Below are 20198 nucleotides of genomic sequence, written 5' to 3' on the forward strand. Positions count from 1 at the left end.
TGTGTGTGTGTGAGTGCGTGCGTGCGTGCGTGCGTTCATTCATAGTGCAGCAGTATGAGTGTGAGCTGTGTGTGAACGGGTGAGCAGTGGTGTAAAGTAACTACATAAGTAAATGTACTTAAGTTTTGTACTTAAAGTTATACCATGTAACTTGTTTTATAAAACAAATCTTAAAATTGTCTAAACTGTTAAATCGCTAAAGTTTTAGAACCCCCACTCCGTTATTTTCAGCTTCTGAAGCCTTCTCTTTATATTTTGTTCTACAAGATCTACAAGCTCATGTGAGCTTGTAGATCTGCTATTTTCAAAATATTGTTATACATTTGAAAACTTGAAATGGGAAATGCGTACTGAGTACCTTTACTTGAACTTGAATTCCAACTTTTACTTGTAACAGAGTACAGTATTTCTATATTGCAGTATTGATACTTTTACTTAAGTAAAACATTTGAGGGCTTTGCATGTGTCCGTACGTGCTTTCCTGCAAGGCAGCCTTTGTGTGATCACATTAGACCCACAGAACCTTCTATTAAAGCCTAATGAGCAGGCCCTTACTGCTGCCTGGAGGGACAGGACAGCACACAACAAAGAGAAGAGAGCAGAGATAAATCACCTCAGCAGTTCTGGCGAAAAAAACATGCAGACCAAAGTAAAAGGGTGAAGGGCTTTGCACCATCTGAAACTTCAGGGTGCTATTGATAATGGTTCATCAGTAATAGGTTATTTTTTACATTCGGAATAAATGATAATAATATCCAATTCATGGGGGGGGGGGATACTTTACTTCATTTTGATTCCTCATTCTTATTCTTATTATGGGTTTTGTTATAAATCATTCAAAAATAAACCTGCAAGACAAATGTATTTGATATACCGGTACTTGTAGCCTAGGCTGTTCTTTACAAATGACCCACTCAGAAACCTTTCTTTTTACTCTGCGTCCAAATGTAAAGTATTGGCACTTTGGCTACCAGTGTGTGCTGGTCTCTTGAACATTTTGATTATTCTGCCGTGTGCCGGCACCAGGACTTTGGTGTGTGTCTGTGTAGCATTCTTGTGCACAAGGAAGAATCTCTACCACGTATTTAAGAAATCTGCCTCATGGTGGTGCTATGACAGGCCGCTTCACGTTTTGTCTTATAAAGTAACTCTTGAACCATAGGTCTTAAAGACACCCGAAAGACTGTATACTGTACACACACACGCAGGAATGCACACACACACACACACACACACACACACACACACACACACACACACACACACACACACACACACACACACACACACACACACACACACACACACAGTACACACAGTATGTATATATTTAGGCCTATAAATTAAATATTCACAGAATCAAAAGTTTATTATGGTTATGATTCACCAGGAGCCTGGATGGTTTGGTTCCAGGTTTAAATAAATATTTGTGTAATACTCTATGGGGAAAAGGAATGGGTTTTCTATCTGTGGCACCACAAAATTGCCACCACTGCGCACTCCAAAACCGCTTTCACTTCTAAGGGGGGCGCCACAAACGCAAACAGCTGTATGGTCTTTCATTGGAACTCTATTCCCCCGCAGCGTTCTCGTTTGATGGCTGCATACAACTGACCCAGCTGTGGGGCAGATCTTCGCTGTAAGAGGAGAGCACTAGTCTGCAGTCGGTACTCATCCATCACTAGAAAGCCTTTTTAGGATCTCATAATGAAGACATATATTCTTTGTGAACTGTAGCTGCACTTAGGCTATGGGTCCGGTTTGTAGACAAGGTGAAAGTTGAAATTGAAGATGATCTAGCATACTTTTCTGTACACGATGTAAGATGTCCTTGTTTCTCACACTAGCTTCAAAAGGTTGAGTCCTATTAGTCCTATACTGTAGCTGGCAAATATGGGTCACTACCAATCTAACCTAGATAGCTCATTTACACAATCCTCAAATGTTTCCTCCCACATGTTTACAGTGGTATCAGTAACTCTTGAACCGTAGGTGTTATACCCGAAAGACTGTACACGCACGCACGCACGCACGCACGCACGCACGCACGCACGCACGCACGCACGCACGCACGCACGTGGTATCAGTGATAGTATATCTTACATGAAATTGATGTGTGGTTATTACGCCAAACGTCATTACATAGCGCGAGAATTGCATTTTGATTTATGAGAGCGCAAGGGGTTTAATGAAAATAAAACAATAGCTTTACACTACAGAGGAAGTGGTGAGCAGCATTCAGTGGACAGACAGAGACATTCAATGTCTCCTAGCACTTTGGAGGGATGCCTCAGTACATGAGAAATGTACAGGAACAAGCAAGGCAATGAAGATATACAGTATCTCACGACATGGCAGAAAATGGGTTCACAAGTTCACATGTCATGTCAGGGGAAAATGAAGAATTTGAAGAACACATGAAGAGAGAAATAAATCTGATTTAGGCTGGATTTGACTGCAGTCTATGGGAAATTGTCTGCTTGGGCGGGGCATTTAAATTCCCTGATGATAGGGAGTGGCCATCCACTCATCAAGCCCAGCAGATAAATCGTATTTTTATCTCAATTTCCTTTAGTCAAATTCACATGACATGTTCAATTATCATCAAGTTGGTGTGTTGGCAGACAAAATAGAAATGCAATCGTTCACAGAGCAATCCACAATTTGCTTTTAATGCTATAACAACGTTGCACGTTGTTCTGAATGACAGAGGTCATCCTCTGAGAGTTGAGAAAAAAGGAAAAGGAGATAGTAAAGTAAAGTTAGCCTATTGCTAGACCAATCTGGGAACTAAATCTAAATCACTAGCTTTCTTCACAAATGTGTTCATAAAGGTGTCTACTATCACCTCTGAACTTTGTCAAACCCAACTCCCTTGACATACTTTGTGGGAGCCAATCAAAGTTATTGGGTATCCCGAGGGCCTGGGAAAAATAAAAGATGGCCAATATGAGCGTATGAGGTGTGTAATTTGGGTATTTTTGGGCTGCTGAATCCATTCCAACCATTAGTTTTCAGTTAAAATGACTAATTGGCCATAAAATAGGCCACACTTACTTTTGTGTGTCCATGAGACATATAATATTGGCAAAAAAAAAAAGGTTGGAGCAGGGTTTGAATTCATGAAAACTTTTCAAGATCAGGTGCAAGCACACATCATGACACACAGGATAACATGATACAATCTGACAAGGAACACTCAAACACAGGGTTTAAAACATAGGGACTAACAGGACACAGGTGAACTCGAATGACATATTTGGCTAAGCCTTAGCCAATTAGGCCTTCTTTTTTTTTGGGCAAGGAGTAATTTTTACTGATAACTAATGGTTGGAATGGATTCAGCAGCCCAACAATACCCTAATTACACACCTCATTATGTTCATATTGGCCATTTCTTTTTTCCCCTTTAATCCCAGGCCCTGGATATCCCGATACCTCCAACTTTGATTGGCTCCCACAAAGTATGTCAAGGGAGTTGGGTTTGACAAAGTTCAGAGGTGATAGTAGACACCTTTATGAACACATTTGTGAAGAAAGCTAGGGATTTAGATTTAGTTCCCAGATTGGTCTAGCAATAGGCTAACTTTCCCTAAGAGGAGAATTATAGACAAGAGGAAGGGAGGATATAGTTGAGAGGAGGACAGAACAATGCGTCGCTGCGTGAGACACCGCCATGTATAAATCAGGCATTACTTATTCAGACTCTAAATATAGCCTATATGCAGGCTCCTTCTCATCGGACGATTTCAGAAATATCTGCAACAGACGAACACGCTGAAAGAGCAAGTGTAAATATTTAGGCATATTTGTCCCTGTTCCGTCTGTTAGCGTTAGATTTACACAAGAGTTGGAATTAAACAAGCACATTTATACCAATTTTATTGGAGGGGTAAAAGTAAGCACGAGGTTGTGCATCACAATACACTGTCCTTAAATAGGCATGTGATGAGACTCGTGGATGCCTAAACTAACATGTCTACAAGGTAAACATATCCTCTACCAGATGAGTATGGACAACTGAAATGCTTTCGGTTTTATGGCTGGATATTTTCTTTTCTTTTTTCTTTTTTTCTTATCCTTTTTTTGGGGGTGACTTTTATTCCTTGTATAGTAACTTTGCATTCGAAAGCAGATTGAATTGTGGAACCATATAAAGTATACAGTGATATCACTGAAAAGCAACAGGTTCTCCGTCTCCCCTCTGCTCTGTTAACATTATGGCTAACCCATTCATGTGGCAATTAAATGTGACACACATAATTTATTTAGATATCAAGAAGATATGTTGACAAAGACTGCAATATCGCTGTGCAAAGAAAAGGCTGTGCACAGAAGAAGAAGAAGAAAGAAACAATATGCAATGCATATACAGTTAGGCCTAATAGGCCTTTATACATTGTCAACATCTTCAAGCAATACCAAACTATTTTTGTTGACGTAGGATTTGGAAACCTACTTTTATTTAAATCAACATAGTCTTCGGTTCATGTAGGATTATTTTAAAAGTAGGCTACGGATGAATTGCAATGACTTTCTATGGACTGGCTTGTAGTCGTTCTCCCTTACCCGAAGAGGGCGTGAATTTGTGGGTGCCCGTGTGTCTTCGGGCCGCTCACATCTAGAGATCGCGCCTGCTTCGCAGGCGCTCACAGCTACGTTGCAGCAGTGATCCACCCACATCCATCCATCCATCCATCCACATACATCCATCCATCCATCCATCCACATCCATCCATCCATCCATCCATCCATCCACATCCATCCACGCATCCATCCATCCATCCATCCATCCACATCCATCCATCCATCCATCCACATCCATCCATCCATCCATCCATCCATCCACATCCATCCATCCATCCATCCACATCCATCCATCCACATCCATCCATCCATCCATCCATCCATCCATGCATCCATCCATCCATCCATCCATGCATCCATCCATCCATCCATCCATCCACATCCATCCATCCATCCATCCATCCACATCCATCCATCCATCCATGCATCCATCCATCCACATCCATCCATCCATCCATCCACATCCATCCATCCATCCATCCATCCATCCACATCCATCCATCCATCCATCCATCCACATCCATCCATCCATCCATCCATCCATCCATCCATCCATCCACATCCATCCATCCATCCATCCATCCATCCATCCACATCCATCCATCCATCCATCCATCCATCCATCCATCCATCCACATCCATCCATCCACATCCATCCATCCATCCACATCCATCCACCCATCCACATCCATCCATCCATCCCCATCCATCCATCCATCCATCCATCCACATCCATCCATCCATCCATCCATCCACATCCACATCCATCCATCCATCCATCCATCCATCCATCCATCCATCCACATCCATCCATCCATCCATCCATCCATCCATCCATCCATCCACATCCATCCATCCATCCATCCACATCCATCCATCCATCCATTCACATCCATCCATCCATCCATCCATCCATCCATCCACGCATCCATCCATCCACGCATCCATCCATCCATCCATCCATCCATGCATCCATCCATCCACATCCATCCATCCATCCATCCATGCATCCATCCACATCCATATGCATCCATCCATCCATCCATCCACATCCATCCATCCATCCATCCACTTACTGTACTGTACTTTACTGTTCTCTACTGTACCTTACTGTACTTTAATGTACTCTACTGTACCTTACTGTACTGTACTTTAATGTACTCTACTGTACCTTACTATACCTTACTGTACTGTACTTTAATGTACTCTACTGTACCTTACTATACCTTACTGTACTGTACTTTAATGTACTCAACTGTACTCTACTTTACCTTACTGTATTTTGCTGTACTCTACTGTACTCTACTTTACCTTACTGTACTTTGCTGTACTCTACTGTACCTGACTGTACCGTATTGTACTGTACTTTGCTGTACTCTACTGTACCTGACTGTACCGTATTGTACTGTACTTTGCTGTACTCTACTGTACCTTGCTGTACCGTGTTGTACTGTACTTTGCTGTACTGTACTGTACTGTACTGTACTGTACTGTACGACTGTACCGTATTGTACTGTACTTTGCTGTACTCTACTGTACCTGACTGTACCGTATTGTACTGTACTTTGCTGTACTCTACTGTACCTTGCTGTACCGTATTGTACTGTACTTTGCTGTACTCTACTGTACCTTGCTGTACCGTATTGTACTGTACTGTAATCTACTGTATCTTACTGTACTGTAATCTACTGTATCTTACTGTACTGTACTCTACTGTACCTTACTGTACTGTACCTTACTGTACTGTACTGTACCCCCTCTCTCTCTCTCTCTCTCTCTCTCTCTCTCTCTCTCTCTCTCTCTCTCTCTCTCTCCCCCTGTGCAGCTGACCCCCCCCCCCCTTCCCTCTTGTAACCTGAGACTTTGGTGATGATAATGACACATTCCTCTACAGAGGATTGCGCAATAGGTATTGCGAAATAAGCATATAAACACAAACTATACGGTAAATATGCATTTTGAAAAGATGACATTAAGTCTATTAGGTTCAGTTAATATTTCTCTGTTTTTTCAGTATAATGGTGACTTCCATCACAACTCGAAGTGTTGGGAATAGGCTGGACAGAAAGTGACTTTCTCCTCTTCATTTGGTAGCAGAAGATTTTTTGTCTTAGGAATGTGACAAAAAACAAAAGATATTATTGAACTCAAGTCTCCATGGCGTGAGTAATCAATAGAGACAAAGTCATTTTGGGGTGAACTACTCCTTTAAGTCATAAGCGTCCCTAGGAGTTTGTAAAGCAAGTGTGTTCATGTGCATGTGTGCGTAAGAGCAATGACTTCAGGAAGGGAGGTGACTGTTAAAATGACCTCCCATTCCATCCAAATTACAAAACTCCTGTTGTCCATTGACACTATCTATTGTTGAATTTATATAATCAAATGATGGGGGTGTTTCGCATGGGATGGGATGGGATTGTTTTCCTTAGGTCTGACACACTTTGTCAATCAAATTGGTGTCATTCTCTCATTCATTCGTTCAACCTTTATTTATTTTCTCGGAAATACATTGAGGGCAGAGCCCTCGTTTTCAATGATCCCGAGATTACACTTGACCTAATGACAAACAACAATAATAACAAAAGAAGAACAGCTAGATAAAACACGTTTTGTTACATTGCTCTCTCACCGTTCACATAAAAACAAGCATCGAACAGTAAGAAAGCAATACCACAGACACCTTAATTAAAACAATGACAATTTACAACAAGATTAGAAAGCAAGATTTTAAATTGTCACAGGGAGATCATGGATTTGAGTTTTAAAGTGCATTGTAGCTCATTCCACTTATAGTGAAATATAATTCTGAGAACGTTTATGGTGAATGGAAGAATTAGGTTTTAACAATGAGGAAATGTATTACTTTGCCCAAATCGTTCCATTAGTATTCATCCAATGCAACGTGATTCCAAACCGGTTATATCAAGAATTATGGGAATGTGCATGATAGAAAAGGCTCCAATCACTTTCTGACACATTTTTTATTCATAAATAAGTCACATATAGGCTACTGTACATGTCAGACACAATTTAACATATTCACAATGTAAATGTTTACTATTCTTCTGCTAAAAGTATTTGGCGTTTATTATAATCCTATTCACGTACCCTGCATACATTACTGACACGACTAAATCCAAACAGTTTGATGAAAGGTATAGATATAAAATAGAGATATCGGCATTACAACTTGTTTAACATTCAAATACATGTATATGAGGTAATGGTTACTGCATATAATATTTTCCTCAGCATTCTCAATAGAATGATACAGAAGCAAATACATTGTAGGTACAGTACAGAATGTGTTGATTATTTCACAGTATTTAAGTGCTGTGTTACATCAGGGCACGTGGGTACCATCATGAAATGTAATGATGTGGAAAGTCTACTCTGTAATGGTTCAGAACGATGCTGCAGCATAACATGGTGTTCAACTGACATGATTTGACAATGGCAGTTAACATTGACACATTGAGACATCGTAACAGACGTAAAAACATTCTCGTAATACAATATCTGTATATTTGAGCAAGTGCACATGTTGTGTGTGTGCACGCGCTCACGCGTGCGTGTGTAACATAGTAGAGTTAAATTGGGCTTGTTTTCCCTTGTGTGATGGCTGTCAATATTAACCAGTTCTGACTCTGATACCCAGTTACGAAAGGTGGATTTCTGCAGCATACGATATTCTAGTGTTATTATTATTTATGTATTTGTTTTTAGTTTTTTATGATAATTCTTTTCATTTATTTCAGATAGGAGAGCATGGAGAGGAAACACACAAGAGACAGGAGTCAATTTAAACTTGCGTCCTCACACTCATTAAGAACACATGATCTGCACAACAAATGACAGAGCCGCCAGGCACACCACTACAGCTACCGTACGATACACATATACTGTGTGTGTCCACTAGAATGGTTTATTCATTGGACATGTAGAAGCCCTTAACGACTGACAATCAGAGATAATTTATGGAAATATAATGGCAAAAGATACCCTTTGGATGTGTAAATGCTGCTTGACTGATAAAGCACAGACATGTATTCCAGTTGAAATAACACCATTCACTTGTTGATTACAATGATGACACTGCTCAAAAATGCACTTTTGAGGCATTAGAGAAGGCAATTAAAATAACCTCAATGTTAAATCACAATACGAGACAGCGATAAGCTCCCATTTTGTATCACATTGATATGGATTGTCGTCCGTAAAGCAAGCTCTAGTTCAACTTTCTTTATAACACATTGGTCATAGAGCAAATAAACCGAATAGCTACCATCTGATCTCACTAACGTACACATTTTCCATCTGTTGCATGTTATATAGCCTGGCCTTTCTTTCTAAGCACCATTGGTCAATGCCTCCCTGTGTTCTACAACTTTTATTTTCTTCCCCTTCCTCTCATGAGTGGCAGATGTGTGAGACAGGTCCTGGATCAGTTTGGAGTTGAGGAAGCGCCTGTATGAGTCTTTCTCCATCAAGGTGTAGATCTTCCTCTGAGCCTCGTCAAAACAAGACGGGCCAGCACTCTCAAGATTCTGCCTCGTCTCCTCTCTCGTTGCAGCGTCTAGATTTACCTTCATGGGGATAAATGTTTAGGTGATGCACAAAATGTATATAAGCAAATCTTCATGCCAAATGTGTTTTAGTATAAATCCAGAACATTATGCACCATAGCCAAATCCCAAAAAGTATAAATGTAACAAAATGAATAACCTTTTATTTTATAAATTATATAATTCTGTGTGGAATGTGGTTATTATCTGACTGAGATTTAATCTGCAAACTATTTGTAGATATCTTTTGGCTATTCCACTTCTGGGGAAAAGCTGGAAGACTATTTTTAGTATTCCTTCAGGCAGCCAAGTGTTAGATCATCAAAATGTGAGTGTTATCTAATGTGTCCTTAGCACACCATTCATATCGAATCCAAAAAGCCTGCACAACAAGAAAATGATGTGCTGAAAGATTGATTATATTACTACGACATTTACAGCCGTACCTTGGAAATACAGTGTAACACTGGCTCTGAACCAAACCATTATTCTTATGCAATCAGTACTGTAAGTTAGCAGTTATGTATCTTCTCCCCTGGGCAGAAACGGAAAATTGGGATTACCTCATTTGGTGACTCTACTGCAACATACTGCTGATAGATCTCCTTGGCTCTTTCACACATCTTGTCAGACGGGCTCTTCTTGTATTCCTGGCAAACCTTCCAGAACTCCATGTTTTCCTCACTAAATTCTGACCTCAGGAATTTGGTGAAGACCACACAGCCGCCTGGTACAGAGAAAAATGACGACACTTCATGTTAACAAAATGTTTAAGATATATTTGATGGATGATTTCTTTATCCAGAGGCCCAGAGAGGACCACAGGAGGAAAACTTGACAAGATGGAGCACAGCTAGTCCACCCCTAATTCTATTTTTGGTTATCCTACAATAAGGCCTGTTTCTCAGATTTTACATCTTTGATTGTGGAATATAACATGGATTTTTGTATTCTGTATATCAGCTTTCATTAGCTATATTACCTTTCATGTGTTTAATCTCATCTATTAACTGATGAATGTTTGTTAACCACTTGTACCCCAACACCCCCGGCCTATTCTGGGGAGAAATAGACTAAGGGTCGATCCATACCGTTATAAAGAGCCTAACTAATTTCGGTTCGGCACTAGGCAAACCCAAATATGGTTCGCATCCCCCGGTTCGGGGGGGCGTCAACCGACTAAATTCGGCTCCACGGTGCTGGAGAAATGTTGTGACCTCCCGACTTAATTTCTGTACTCAGCGGTGTCTTCTCATTCATTCATCCCGGCTCAAAGTTCATATGCTCGGCTGTGAAGCCAATGAAACAGCGGTCGTTTGGAAGGGAGGCATGCCGACTTCCAATGCTTGTCTGGCCGTGTATTGAACGTCGCAGAGTGGATACATTTCAGGTTCTCGCTGGGAGGCGCGCGCGCGAGACACACACACACACACACACACACACACACACACACACACACACACACACACACATTACACACACACACACACACACATTTTTGCTGCGTGTATCGCTAACGCGTCGCCGACCGTTTTAAAGACAAAAGAAGTGCTTAAACACAACTTTGCTAATTGCTAGTGTTCCGTGTTGGTTTTCCACGACGAGTTGTGACTGTGTGATGCATGCAGCAAGGGAGGCGGCACGTCTATAATGTGAGCTTGTAAATTAAATGTTTTTGACAGAGCTCGATCGAGCGTTTGTGAGTGTGAGTGAGAGAGAGAGAGAGAAGAGACCCCGCTGGTGCTGCTGTGCTGCCTACTGGAGCTGCTACTCACTGGACCTCCAGTCATTCAGCGTGTAATATATGTACATGTAAATATGTATCCGCCCTGCAATGCTCATTCATCGGCCACAAACGTTCATGCCACGGACCTCCAATATTTAAGCGACTTCGGCACTATAGCCCTTAAGAAAGTATGGATGAACTCCCCCCGAACCTAAATAATTTCGGGTCGGGGAGCACTCCCGAACCGAAATTAGTTAGGCTCCTTATAACGGTATGAAACGACCCTAATGAGAATGAAGTTGGAGAAGATCATATTCAGTATTCTCCGGAAATGTTTATTACACCGCTGTGGCGTAGCTGCCTGGTAATGACGTTGATATACCACTGCTACGTACATGTTGGCTAACACTGAACATAAAATAAGCAAAGGAAGACAGGGATGGACGAGGGGAAGTTATACAGCAGATAGATAGATCGGTTTGGGAAGAGAGCGGGAAGACATCACAGTGTTGGGGGTCAGTGGCGGAGGCTTTGGAATGCAGGAGGTCAAGGCCCAGCTGGTTCTCATGAGGCCATTGCTCCCACTTTGTGTCAACAGCCCAATGCTCAGGGGACAGACATACACCCCCACACACATAAACTTACATGCACACAGACTCTTTTATGCACACACAAACAAACACATACTGTACACTTACAAACAACAGCCTTTAGGGGCCAAACACAGCCTTTAGGGGCCACCGAAGCAGTGTCTCCAGACACGTAGGATGCATCTGTGTGTGAGAACACATGAGTGTCTAGGATTCTGTGCGCAAGTGCGTGCGTATGTGTGCGTGTCGAATTAGCATGTTTTTGAGTGTTCCCGCCAAGTCTCCCCATTAGTGTCGTGAATAAAGATCCTAGTGCATGAGAAGATCCATTACCCGAGATCATTTTTCTGCTATACCACCAAAATGTGGAAAGCCTTACCGAAGGCCATAAAGGAGTGTGGATCACTAGCATCCTTTAAAATTGCCCTGAAAAACCACTTACAGGCAGCAGCCGTTCGCAACTGGTAAAAAAATGAACCTAGCCCAACCCTACCCTCCCCTGCCCCTTCTTTGTACTGTTTGTTTAGACTTACTGTTTTCTTTTTTGTTTTTCTTTACATATCTACTGCATAGTACTGTGTTCTATTTGTCTGTCATTCAATGTTATATGAGATACTTCAATGGTTTCCAGTGGAAATAAGCTTAGTCTTTTCATGGATCTCCTTTTAGTAGACCTTGTACCAGTGAACTGTACCGTCATGAAACTGTACCTTTTCCTATGCAAACTTCTAATAAAGTCTTCAATCAATCAATCAAAGATACCAAGTAGGGATGCACATTTTAAGGAATTTCCTTAATCAACTCCATTTTGCGGAACGTAGATGTGACGGAAGTGACTGATAGGGTGAGTGAAGTTCGGTGCATGTATTTTCCTTATAGACATAATAGACATCTCTGTAGCGATAAATATAAATAGCTTCATTCTATTTAAAGAAAGGCAGCTCATTGTTCGGTTAATTGTTTCAATTGAAATCTGAAATGAAACTTATGTAAATCTCATCATTTAAATACGTTTATTTGTTTTAGATTAAACCCATTTAGTGCTCCAGACATGAACGGGTTAAATGTCTAGCGTGCCTCTCGCAGGCTCCTATACGCTCCATTGTCTTATTTTGAAGGCCAGAAGTCCATTGCGTAAACACTTCCGGGTTGACGTCATGCCGTCATTCAACGGGAGCGGTCGTCATCCCATGCCGTTTCTAAAATGGCCGATCGATGCCTTTGTTATTATGTTTTTGTAGCGAGAATCTAATGCCATCCTTGGCTTTAAAAGTGTTGTTTGGAGAAAATGGACATTAAAGATGAGATTCCCCGTCGGCCTCCATGTTATGGGATTACTATTTTGTGCACGTGGATCCGTGATGATGATGAATCGGCGAGGCCAATCGTGCCCAGACCTTCCGCCGGGCTTTAGGGTAAGAACGCCAGTGTTACTCTATATACAGTATTTTACGCGAGTATACTCGGGATCGGCACTCTAAATACTTGAGTATTTTTCACGAGTATACTCATCGGCTAGAAATGAGTTAACATCCCAAGAACCAAGCCACAAAACTACACAAAACTACACCAGCCAGTGGCTGTAGAGAAGTTAAAGGTTCTCCACTGTAAACTAAATGCAGTGCTTTTCCAAGCACAGGTCTCTGCCAGGTCAGGTATGTTATTGTGGCCTCCTGGTGGCGCTATAATAGTCCAATGTAAAAAGGGTGCCATGTCTTCTTCTGCCTTTGCACTGTATTTGACGCTGCATTCACAATTTGAGGCATCAAATTTGTTCCAAAAATGTGTGTTGTAAAGGTTTACCTGCTGGTGGGGCTATAACATGCCAATGTGAAAAGGATGGCATTTGTTCCTCAACCTTGTGGGAATTTGTCTGCAAAACACGGAAATGTAACCCTGCGTTCATGATTTGAGGCATTTTGTTCAAAACTGACCAATCCTGCAAACTTTGGAAGCCAATCTTAGGCAATCAAGAAGGAATATGAAAAATCTGAATCTGTGTACCAATTTCCGTGATTTTTGGACAAAATCTGTAGGAGTACTGTCCAAAAATATGTTTTGCACAAATTTGCCTCCTGGTTGCGCTATAACAGGCGCATGGCTCCCAGGCACCCAGGGAGTGTGCGTGCACACGGACGGACAGACACGTGGCCGGACGGACAGGGTGCAAAACATAGTCTCCCCGTGCCTTTCGGCCGGGTGGAGACAATGACGGGATAGTGTGTTGTTGGCCACATAATTGCAACATACCTCGTCTTTGATATGAACTCTGCTGGGCACCCGGTAAAGGGCCGTTTATAGTTACGTACATTTGATTTTGTGTACGTTTGGGGGTGAGAAAGAACGCGCGGTAATTAAGTCAATATGTATAGTTCCGTACGGTCTCTGTGTTACATAATATGGTTCAATAAAGCCTATGTACATACTGTATCCACTAGATGGCAGCCAGTAGGGAAAGCTATGTTGATCTTCCGCAATGAGCAAATGCTACATAGCATGTGTAGTGTTTGGACAACAAGGTGCTTGTGTAATTGACATCAGACCTGAATGTGTAGGTTGTAGGTTGATGCTCAGAGATTGTACATGAGACGTGTGTGCAACAACTGAACAGTGTAGTGTTTAGACAACAAGGTGATGTGTAATTGACATCAGAGTGTAAAGAAGGAGAGTCTAATGCAGATAAGGGAGTGTGAAGTAGTGCCAAATCGGGTCGAGCAATAGGTACATGAAGTGAAGGTTGTGCAAATTTTGATGAATTTTAGATTTGTGTGTGTTAACAATTGTGAAAATCTGTACGTTGAGCTCATAAAATACAATACCAGTTGGACTCTATTTGAACAAGTGGGGTCACTTGAGGACACTTACTTTCACTGTTCAGCAGGTGGTTGAAGGACTTCTTCCATTTCTCCACCTCAGCTGCTGGAGGTACTCTATACCAAGAACACGTAATGCAACAGATTATGAAAAGGCACTGGGCTTTTGATTAGGGAGTCTTACTGTTACTGTATGCAATTGCACAAGTGTTTGGGACTGTCTATCCACGGTATATACAGTACCTGCCTGACATACTGTACTGTACCTGCACATCAATTTAAAACATTAAAACATAAACATAAAATGATCTGTAGTAATGTGTCAGCTACAACTGTACATACTGCAGGGCATGTCAGTCTAGACACCATAATAATAATGATTAACTAAACCTTTTACGTGATCTGACTCATAAAAATGACTCAATATGATAACAGTAATAATATAGGCTATGCATGATCGTTGGTATACAGTATGTATGATGTTGGCAAATGGCATGCTATAAACAAGAGGATGAAGAATGTTGCTGTTTGAACTTGTAATTATGGGATAAAGTGATTATTGATGATTATCTGTAATAACAATGGGTTCTTTGTAGAAAGGCTATAATGTCAGATGCTGCAGTTAATCTGCTCAGAGAGAACAATAAAAGTTCTCTTAGAGGACAAAAAAAAACAAGTTCCAATCCGTTGTAAAGGGAATCAGCTCAGAGAGAACAATAAAAGTTCTCTTAGAGGACAAAAAAAACGAGTTCCAATCCGTGCAAAAAAGTGCAATGTTGAGGTAGAGAACTTAGTTCAGAGTAGTAAATATTTTATTTCATAGCAAGAAAAAAAAAGAAAAAAACTACCAACACGTTTTGGCCCATGGCCATCATCAGGGTCCACTAACAATGACAGTGACAGTGACAGACGTCATTAAATAGTGCCCGCAATCATTGAACAACAAGACATCGCCACTAAGTGATTAGTATACAATGCACATGACCACACCAATACCCAGTGCATCAATGAATAATACATTAGAGCAAGGGTCTTCAACAGGGGGTCCGGCCGACCGTCCGGGACCCATAGGGGGTCCTCAAGAGTTACTACAGGGGGGCCGCTGAATCTTTGTGTGATTGGATAATTCTTTTACATTAGATTAACAACTTGAACCCTCGCATCCCTATTCCAAGGAGAACTTTAGCCAAAAATAGCAGATCTACAAGCTCTCAACGCTTCGCAGCGCGAGGCGCTGAGAGCTTGTAGATCGGCTATTTTCAGCAAATAGGTTTGGTGTAGAGGTAAAAAAAAAAAGAGCAGACCAAGTACCCAAATGGGGGACCCAAATGCATTTGGGTCCCCATCCGGAATCAATGGGGGTCATTCTCTCGAGTCATGATGGCTACGGGGCACAGACCGAGTGGGCGTTCCCCTTTCTTTGACGATGGCTTGCCAGATTGAACAGGGGTTAATCTACTATAATAATTTTTTTGTCTTAAGAAGATGACAAATACAACCAAATATTATTAAACTCAAGTCTCCATGGCGTGAGTAATCAATAGGAAAAAAAAGTCATTTTTGGGGTGAACTACTCCTTTAAGTGGTTAAAAGTCTGATAAAACACATTACAAATCCAACATAGACTGACAACAGTGCTGTCAAACAAGTCTATCAATCTATCTTGAACATGTAGAGTGGAGTCCCTGCTTTATCTCCCTCTCAGCTAAGGGGTCCCTGACTCCTTGGCCTGAAAACGTTGAAGACCCCTGCATTAGAAAAAACTGCCAAATAGAAAATAGGTGAAAATACATCAGGTTGGACTGAAGAGCTCTCTCCTGGGTACAGATTGTGAGGACTGCCATTATAACCTTTCCATTATGAAATAACCTAATGCTAAAAATAAACGTGATGGCATTGGACACTTAATCGACGCGCTAATCCAGTTAAAACAAAGGGCATATTGTATTGATCGAATCTGGTCTCACCTGCCTGTTATTGCCTCATTTATTCAAGTGTGGATCTTTGCCCAAAAGGGTTGTTAATGGGGAACATTAGAATTTGTGTGTGTATGTCTTTTGAGGGGTTTTTTCTCCAATATTGTGATATTACATCTGCAGTAGTTGTAAGTTGTAGTTGTATAAGTTGTAGTTCTGTATCTATTTTCACACCGTTTCTATGCAGTCAATTCATTAACAGAATGTTCCACTGCAAAACCAGAGATTCATAATTAAATCCATTTGTAACTCTGAATGTAAACTCTCTCAGAGTTAAATTAAACACCGAAGACATACAGTATCATATTATATTGTGTATGTGTGCTGCAATATTGACCATAGAAAGCATAGTTGGAAATGAAAACGTAACAGCCCATAAAAGATGAATGAAATAGCAGGTGTTTATTTCTGCTAACCTCTTTTCAGTGGCAGCCTTTGTTTTCATTGACTTCTGATCATCTCCATGTGCTTCAGGCTTCTGCAGTAAGAAGCCTATCTTGTGCTTGATGTCTTTGGCACTGTAGTGAGATCAGCAAATAAATCCAGTTATGCATGTGAACTGTTATGTAATTTTGAAAAAAAAGAGGAGATCCGAGCACTCAAAAAAAGTTAAAAGAGGAGAGGACGGGTGTAAAAGCAATACTGTAATGTTCTTGACAACCAAATAGAGGCTTTAAACGTGTACAAGCATAATCTAATCAATGAGCCATTAGAGAATAAATATTGTGTTGAATCCTTTTTAGAAGTGACATTATTATTATTCTCTTGTCACCATGAAGTGTTAAACCATTATGTGTAACTGTCAAACATTTTGTTCCAAATGGAGAGTGACCACACTCATGGAATCAATCTGCATTCTATAATCTGTAAACGTATAGCATCACTGATTATGCAAACTATCCTATGAGATCGAAGGCTCGGCTATCTTGAATGACCTGTTGCACAACCAAAACAAGTCTTACCTTTTCAAGCATGTTGCAGGGAGGGCTGCTAATCCTTTACACATGGTGGACGGAGACCAAGGATCAAATGGACAGTAAGAATATTATTGACACGGTTTACAGGAACAATAATATGTGTGGTGGCCAAAATGGACTATACAGGCTTGTTCTAGAAATCTTCCTATAGCCAGTGAGATGTGTAGACTCTCCGCCCCCAAGTTTTATAGCATCAGAGGCAGAGCCCTCAGAGTCAAGTGTGAGCCTTTGTGAGAAAGACAAAAATACAGAGAGAGAGAGAGAGAGAGAGAGAGAGAGAGAGAGAGAGAGAGAGAGGTGGGGAGAGAACAAGTGAGAGAGGCAGAGCAGAGAGCGGGTGTTGTTTTCATCTCTTCTGTTGGGGGAAATTTACTGCTGGCAGGAGAGTACTGTGTGTGCGAAAAACAAAACCAAAGGCAAATAATATTTCCACTCAAGCAGAGAAAAGATATGGCTCATCATCTTTGTTAAAACACTGCACTATGAGTCAGACAATCTGACAAAGTCTTTCCAAAGGTGGCTATATTTTTCAATCCAAGTACATAACCTGACACTTATAATATTAAGGCAGTGAGTAATAGTTTTCATAAATGAGCTGACAAAATGTGTTGAATTCCAGATATGCCCAATTTTGCAAGCAATGTTTAGTTAATTTGGTCTATAGGCTGGTGCCCGTACCATGACGTACTGTATGGATATATTGGTCGGATCGGTGGTCTGGGCAACCGGATCTCAATATATGCCTTTATGGGCTTATCGGTCTGATTGGGAATGCATGCCCCACACCTGGTTGTGCAACACCCCTTCCCCTTGTACCCGTTGTCAGAGTAGGCTACCTGTTCTACCCATCTGGCTGTCTCTTTTTTAACACTTAATTTTCATTTTTCATAACAAACAATAAGCTTACATGTACTGTACATCATTTGGTATTCGACATATCATTTCCCTCAACTCCCCAAGTTCATGTCAAAACAAAACAAAGAGAAAAAGACAAATTGGGAAACGGGAAAAAAAAGAACAAAAAAAGTATTAAAGTAAATAGAACAAGTAAATATCTTCAGAGATGTCAAGGTTATATTTATAAGAACTCTTAAATGATTCCACCTTTCAGAGATATAGTCTTTAGAGGCACAACGGTAGTGTCTCTCTAGGGGAATCATGGAGAGTACCAGCTTGACCCATTATTTGAACGAGGGTGGTTTCTTCGACTTCCATTAAGTACTAGCCTACGAGCCAGCAGCGTTGTTGTAAATGCAACAGCGTTTGTCTGAAGGGCCGTGAACGGTCCCCCTATTGGAGACACCCCCAAAACAGCGATCCCTGGACAACGATCCACCACACGTTCCACCACATATAGTAAATCGCTTCAAAAATTCCTTCCCAGAACATGGCTAGTGAATTGCATGACCAGAACATGTGACCCAGCGTGGCGGGCTTGTGCTGACATCACGGGCACCCAGCATCAAAGCCGGGATATTGGCTAGCCTCTCATTCTCAAGGCTATACTTCTACTTGATTGACTACAGGGGCATCCATCCCCTTTGTCAGTAAAAGTCAATATCATGGTATAGTGGTATCTGACCACTGCCCTGTTCAATGTATTTTCCCAATTGTCCACTGCATCAACGATCATGGCAGCTAGATACACTCCTAACAAAGAAACTCATTCCAAACGTTTCAGACCAAATTGACCTGTTCTTAGAGCTCAACAGTATGCTGGGAATGTCTTATACTACTATTTGGGAGTTACTTAAAGCGTATCTAAGGGGCCAGGTTATCTCAAATGCGGCCCATGAGAAAACGGACTAAGCACCTCATAGAGCTGTCTCAACAGATATCTAATACTACTATGTTAGCCAAAGATCCCATTCCCACACCTGAACTCAATAAAGAACATTTACTGTCTTTGTCTGTCCATACTTATAGTCTGTCTGTCTGTCCGTCCGTCCCGTCCGTCCGTCCGTCCGTCCGTCCGTCCCATCCAGTAATGTCATCGATGATGTCACAAGTGATGTCATCAATGATGTCATCGATGATGATCATCAGTGATGTCATATAATAGTTAGAAATGTCATCAGTGATGTCATCAGTGATGCCATCTGTGATGTCAGAGAAGGGAAGGGAGAAGAGGGAAGAGAAGAGGAGGATGAAGGAGGAGGAGGAAAGGAAGAAGAAGAAGAGGGGGGGACCCCAGGACATCTGGTCTGTGGTGGCATTCAGCATTAGGCCACTGGAGGATATGAACTGGAGGGTGTGCTAACACACATGGCTCTAAGCAAACTAGGGAACCCATTATCCTGTGGCTGTGATGGTGAAAAACGAAACTCCAGGAGCATCTCCTCCTTCCAAGAAAGGACACACCAAGGGGAGATGATGATGGATCCGGTGATGGTGAAAAACTAAACTCCAGAAGCATCTCCTCCTCCCAAGAAGGGGCACACCAAAGAGGAGATGGGGATGAAGAGGGAGGATGAAGAGAAGAGTAGAGAATTGATTAACCCTAACCCTTGATTGAACTCTTGATTGGTGAAACTTTGCATGACACTTTGCATGACACGGAAACAGTTCCCTGTACGCCCTTGTTTTGCTATGACTGTCAACAAACCACAAGATCAAACACTAACACGTGTGGGTGTGTACTCTGTAAACTAAAGGACTTCGTCTCACATGGACAACCCTATGTTGCAGCAAGCAGAGTTGGCAACCCCGAGCAATTCCGAATATTGATGCTCAATGATGAAGACAACACTAAACGCATAGAAATGATTAAAGTTGTATACAAAGACATTTTAACACGTAATCCAAATTCTTCTTTTCCATGTAAACTCTTCTGCTATTTTTAGACTATTGGTTGAATAGATTGTTTAATTTACAGACGTAATATTATTTTTTTCGAGTAAGGAACATGACACAACAAAAGAACCAACTTTTTTTTCCAGGGGTAAGCATATTGTTTTGAACCTA

The 20198-nt window shown here is 41.3% G+C and overlaps 1 protein-coding gene across 1 annotated transcript; it reads right to left on the minus strand.

The window, feature by feature from the left end:
- Positions 1–7549: 7549 nt before the first annotated feature.
- On the minus strand, positions 7550–17412 carry rgs4 (regulator of G protein signaling 4). Its single transcript, XM_080722556.1, has 5 exons — positions 17220–17412; positions 16674–16775; positions 14334–14398; positions 9716–9879; positions 7550–9173 (listed from the first exon to the last, which is right to left on the minus strand). Exons 1-5 carry the CDS (start codon positions 17261–17263, stop codon positions 8937–8939), a joined length of 612 nt encoding a protein of 203 aa, XP_080578682.1. The 5' UTR covers positions 17264–17412; the 3' UTR covers positions 7550–8936.
- Positions 17413–20198: the final 2786 nt, after the last annotated feature.

This window comes from Nannobrachium achirus (genome assembly GCF_963921795.1).
Source record: "Nannobrachium achirus genome assembly, chromosome: 1".
Lineage (NCBI taxonomy): Eukaryota > Metazoa > Chordata > Actinopteri > Myctophiformes > Myctophidae > Nannobrachium > Nannobrachium achirus.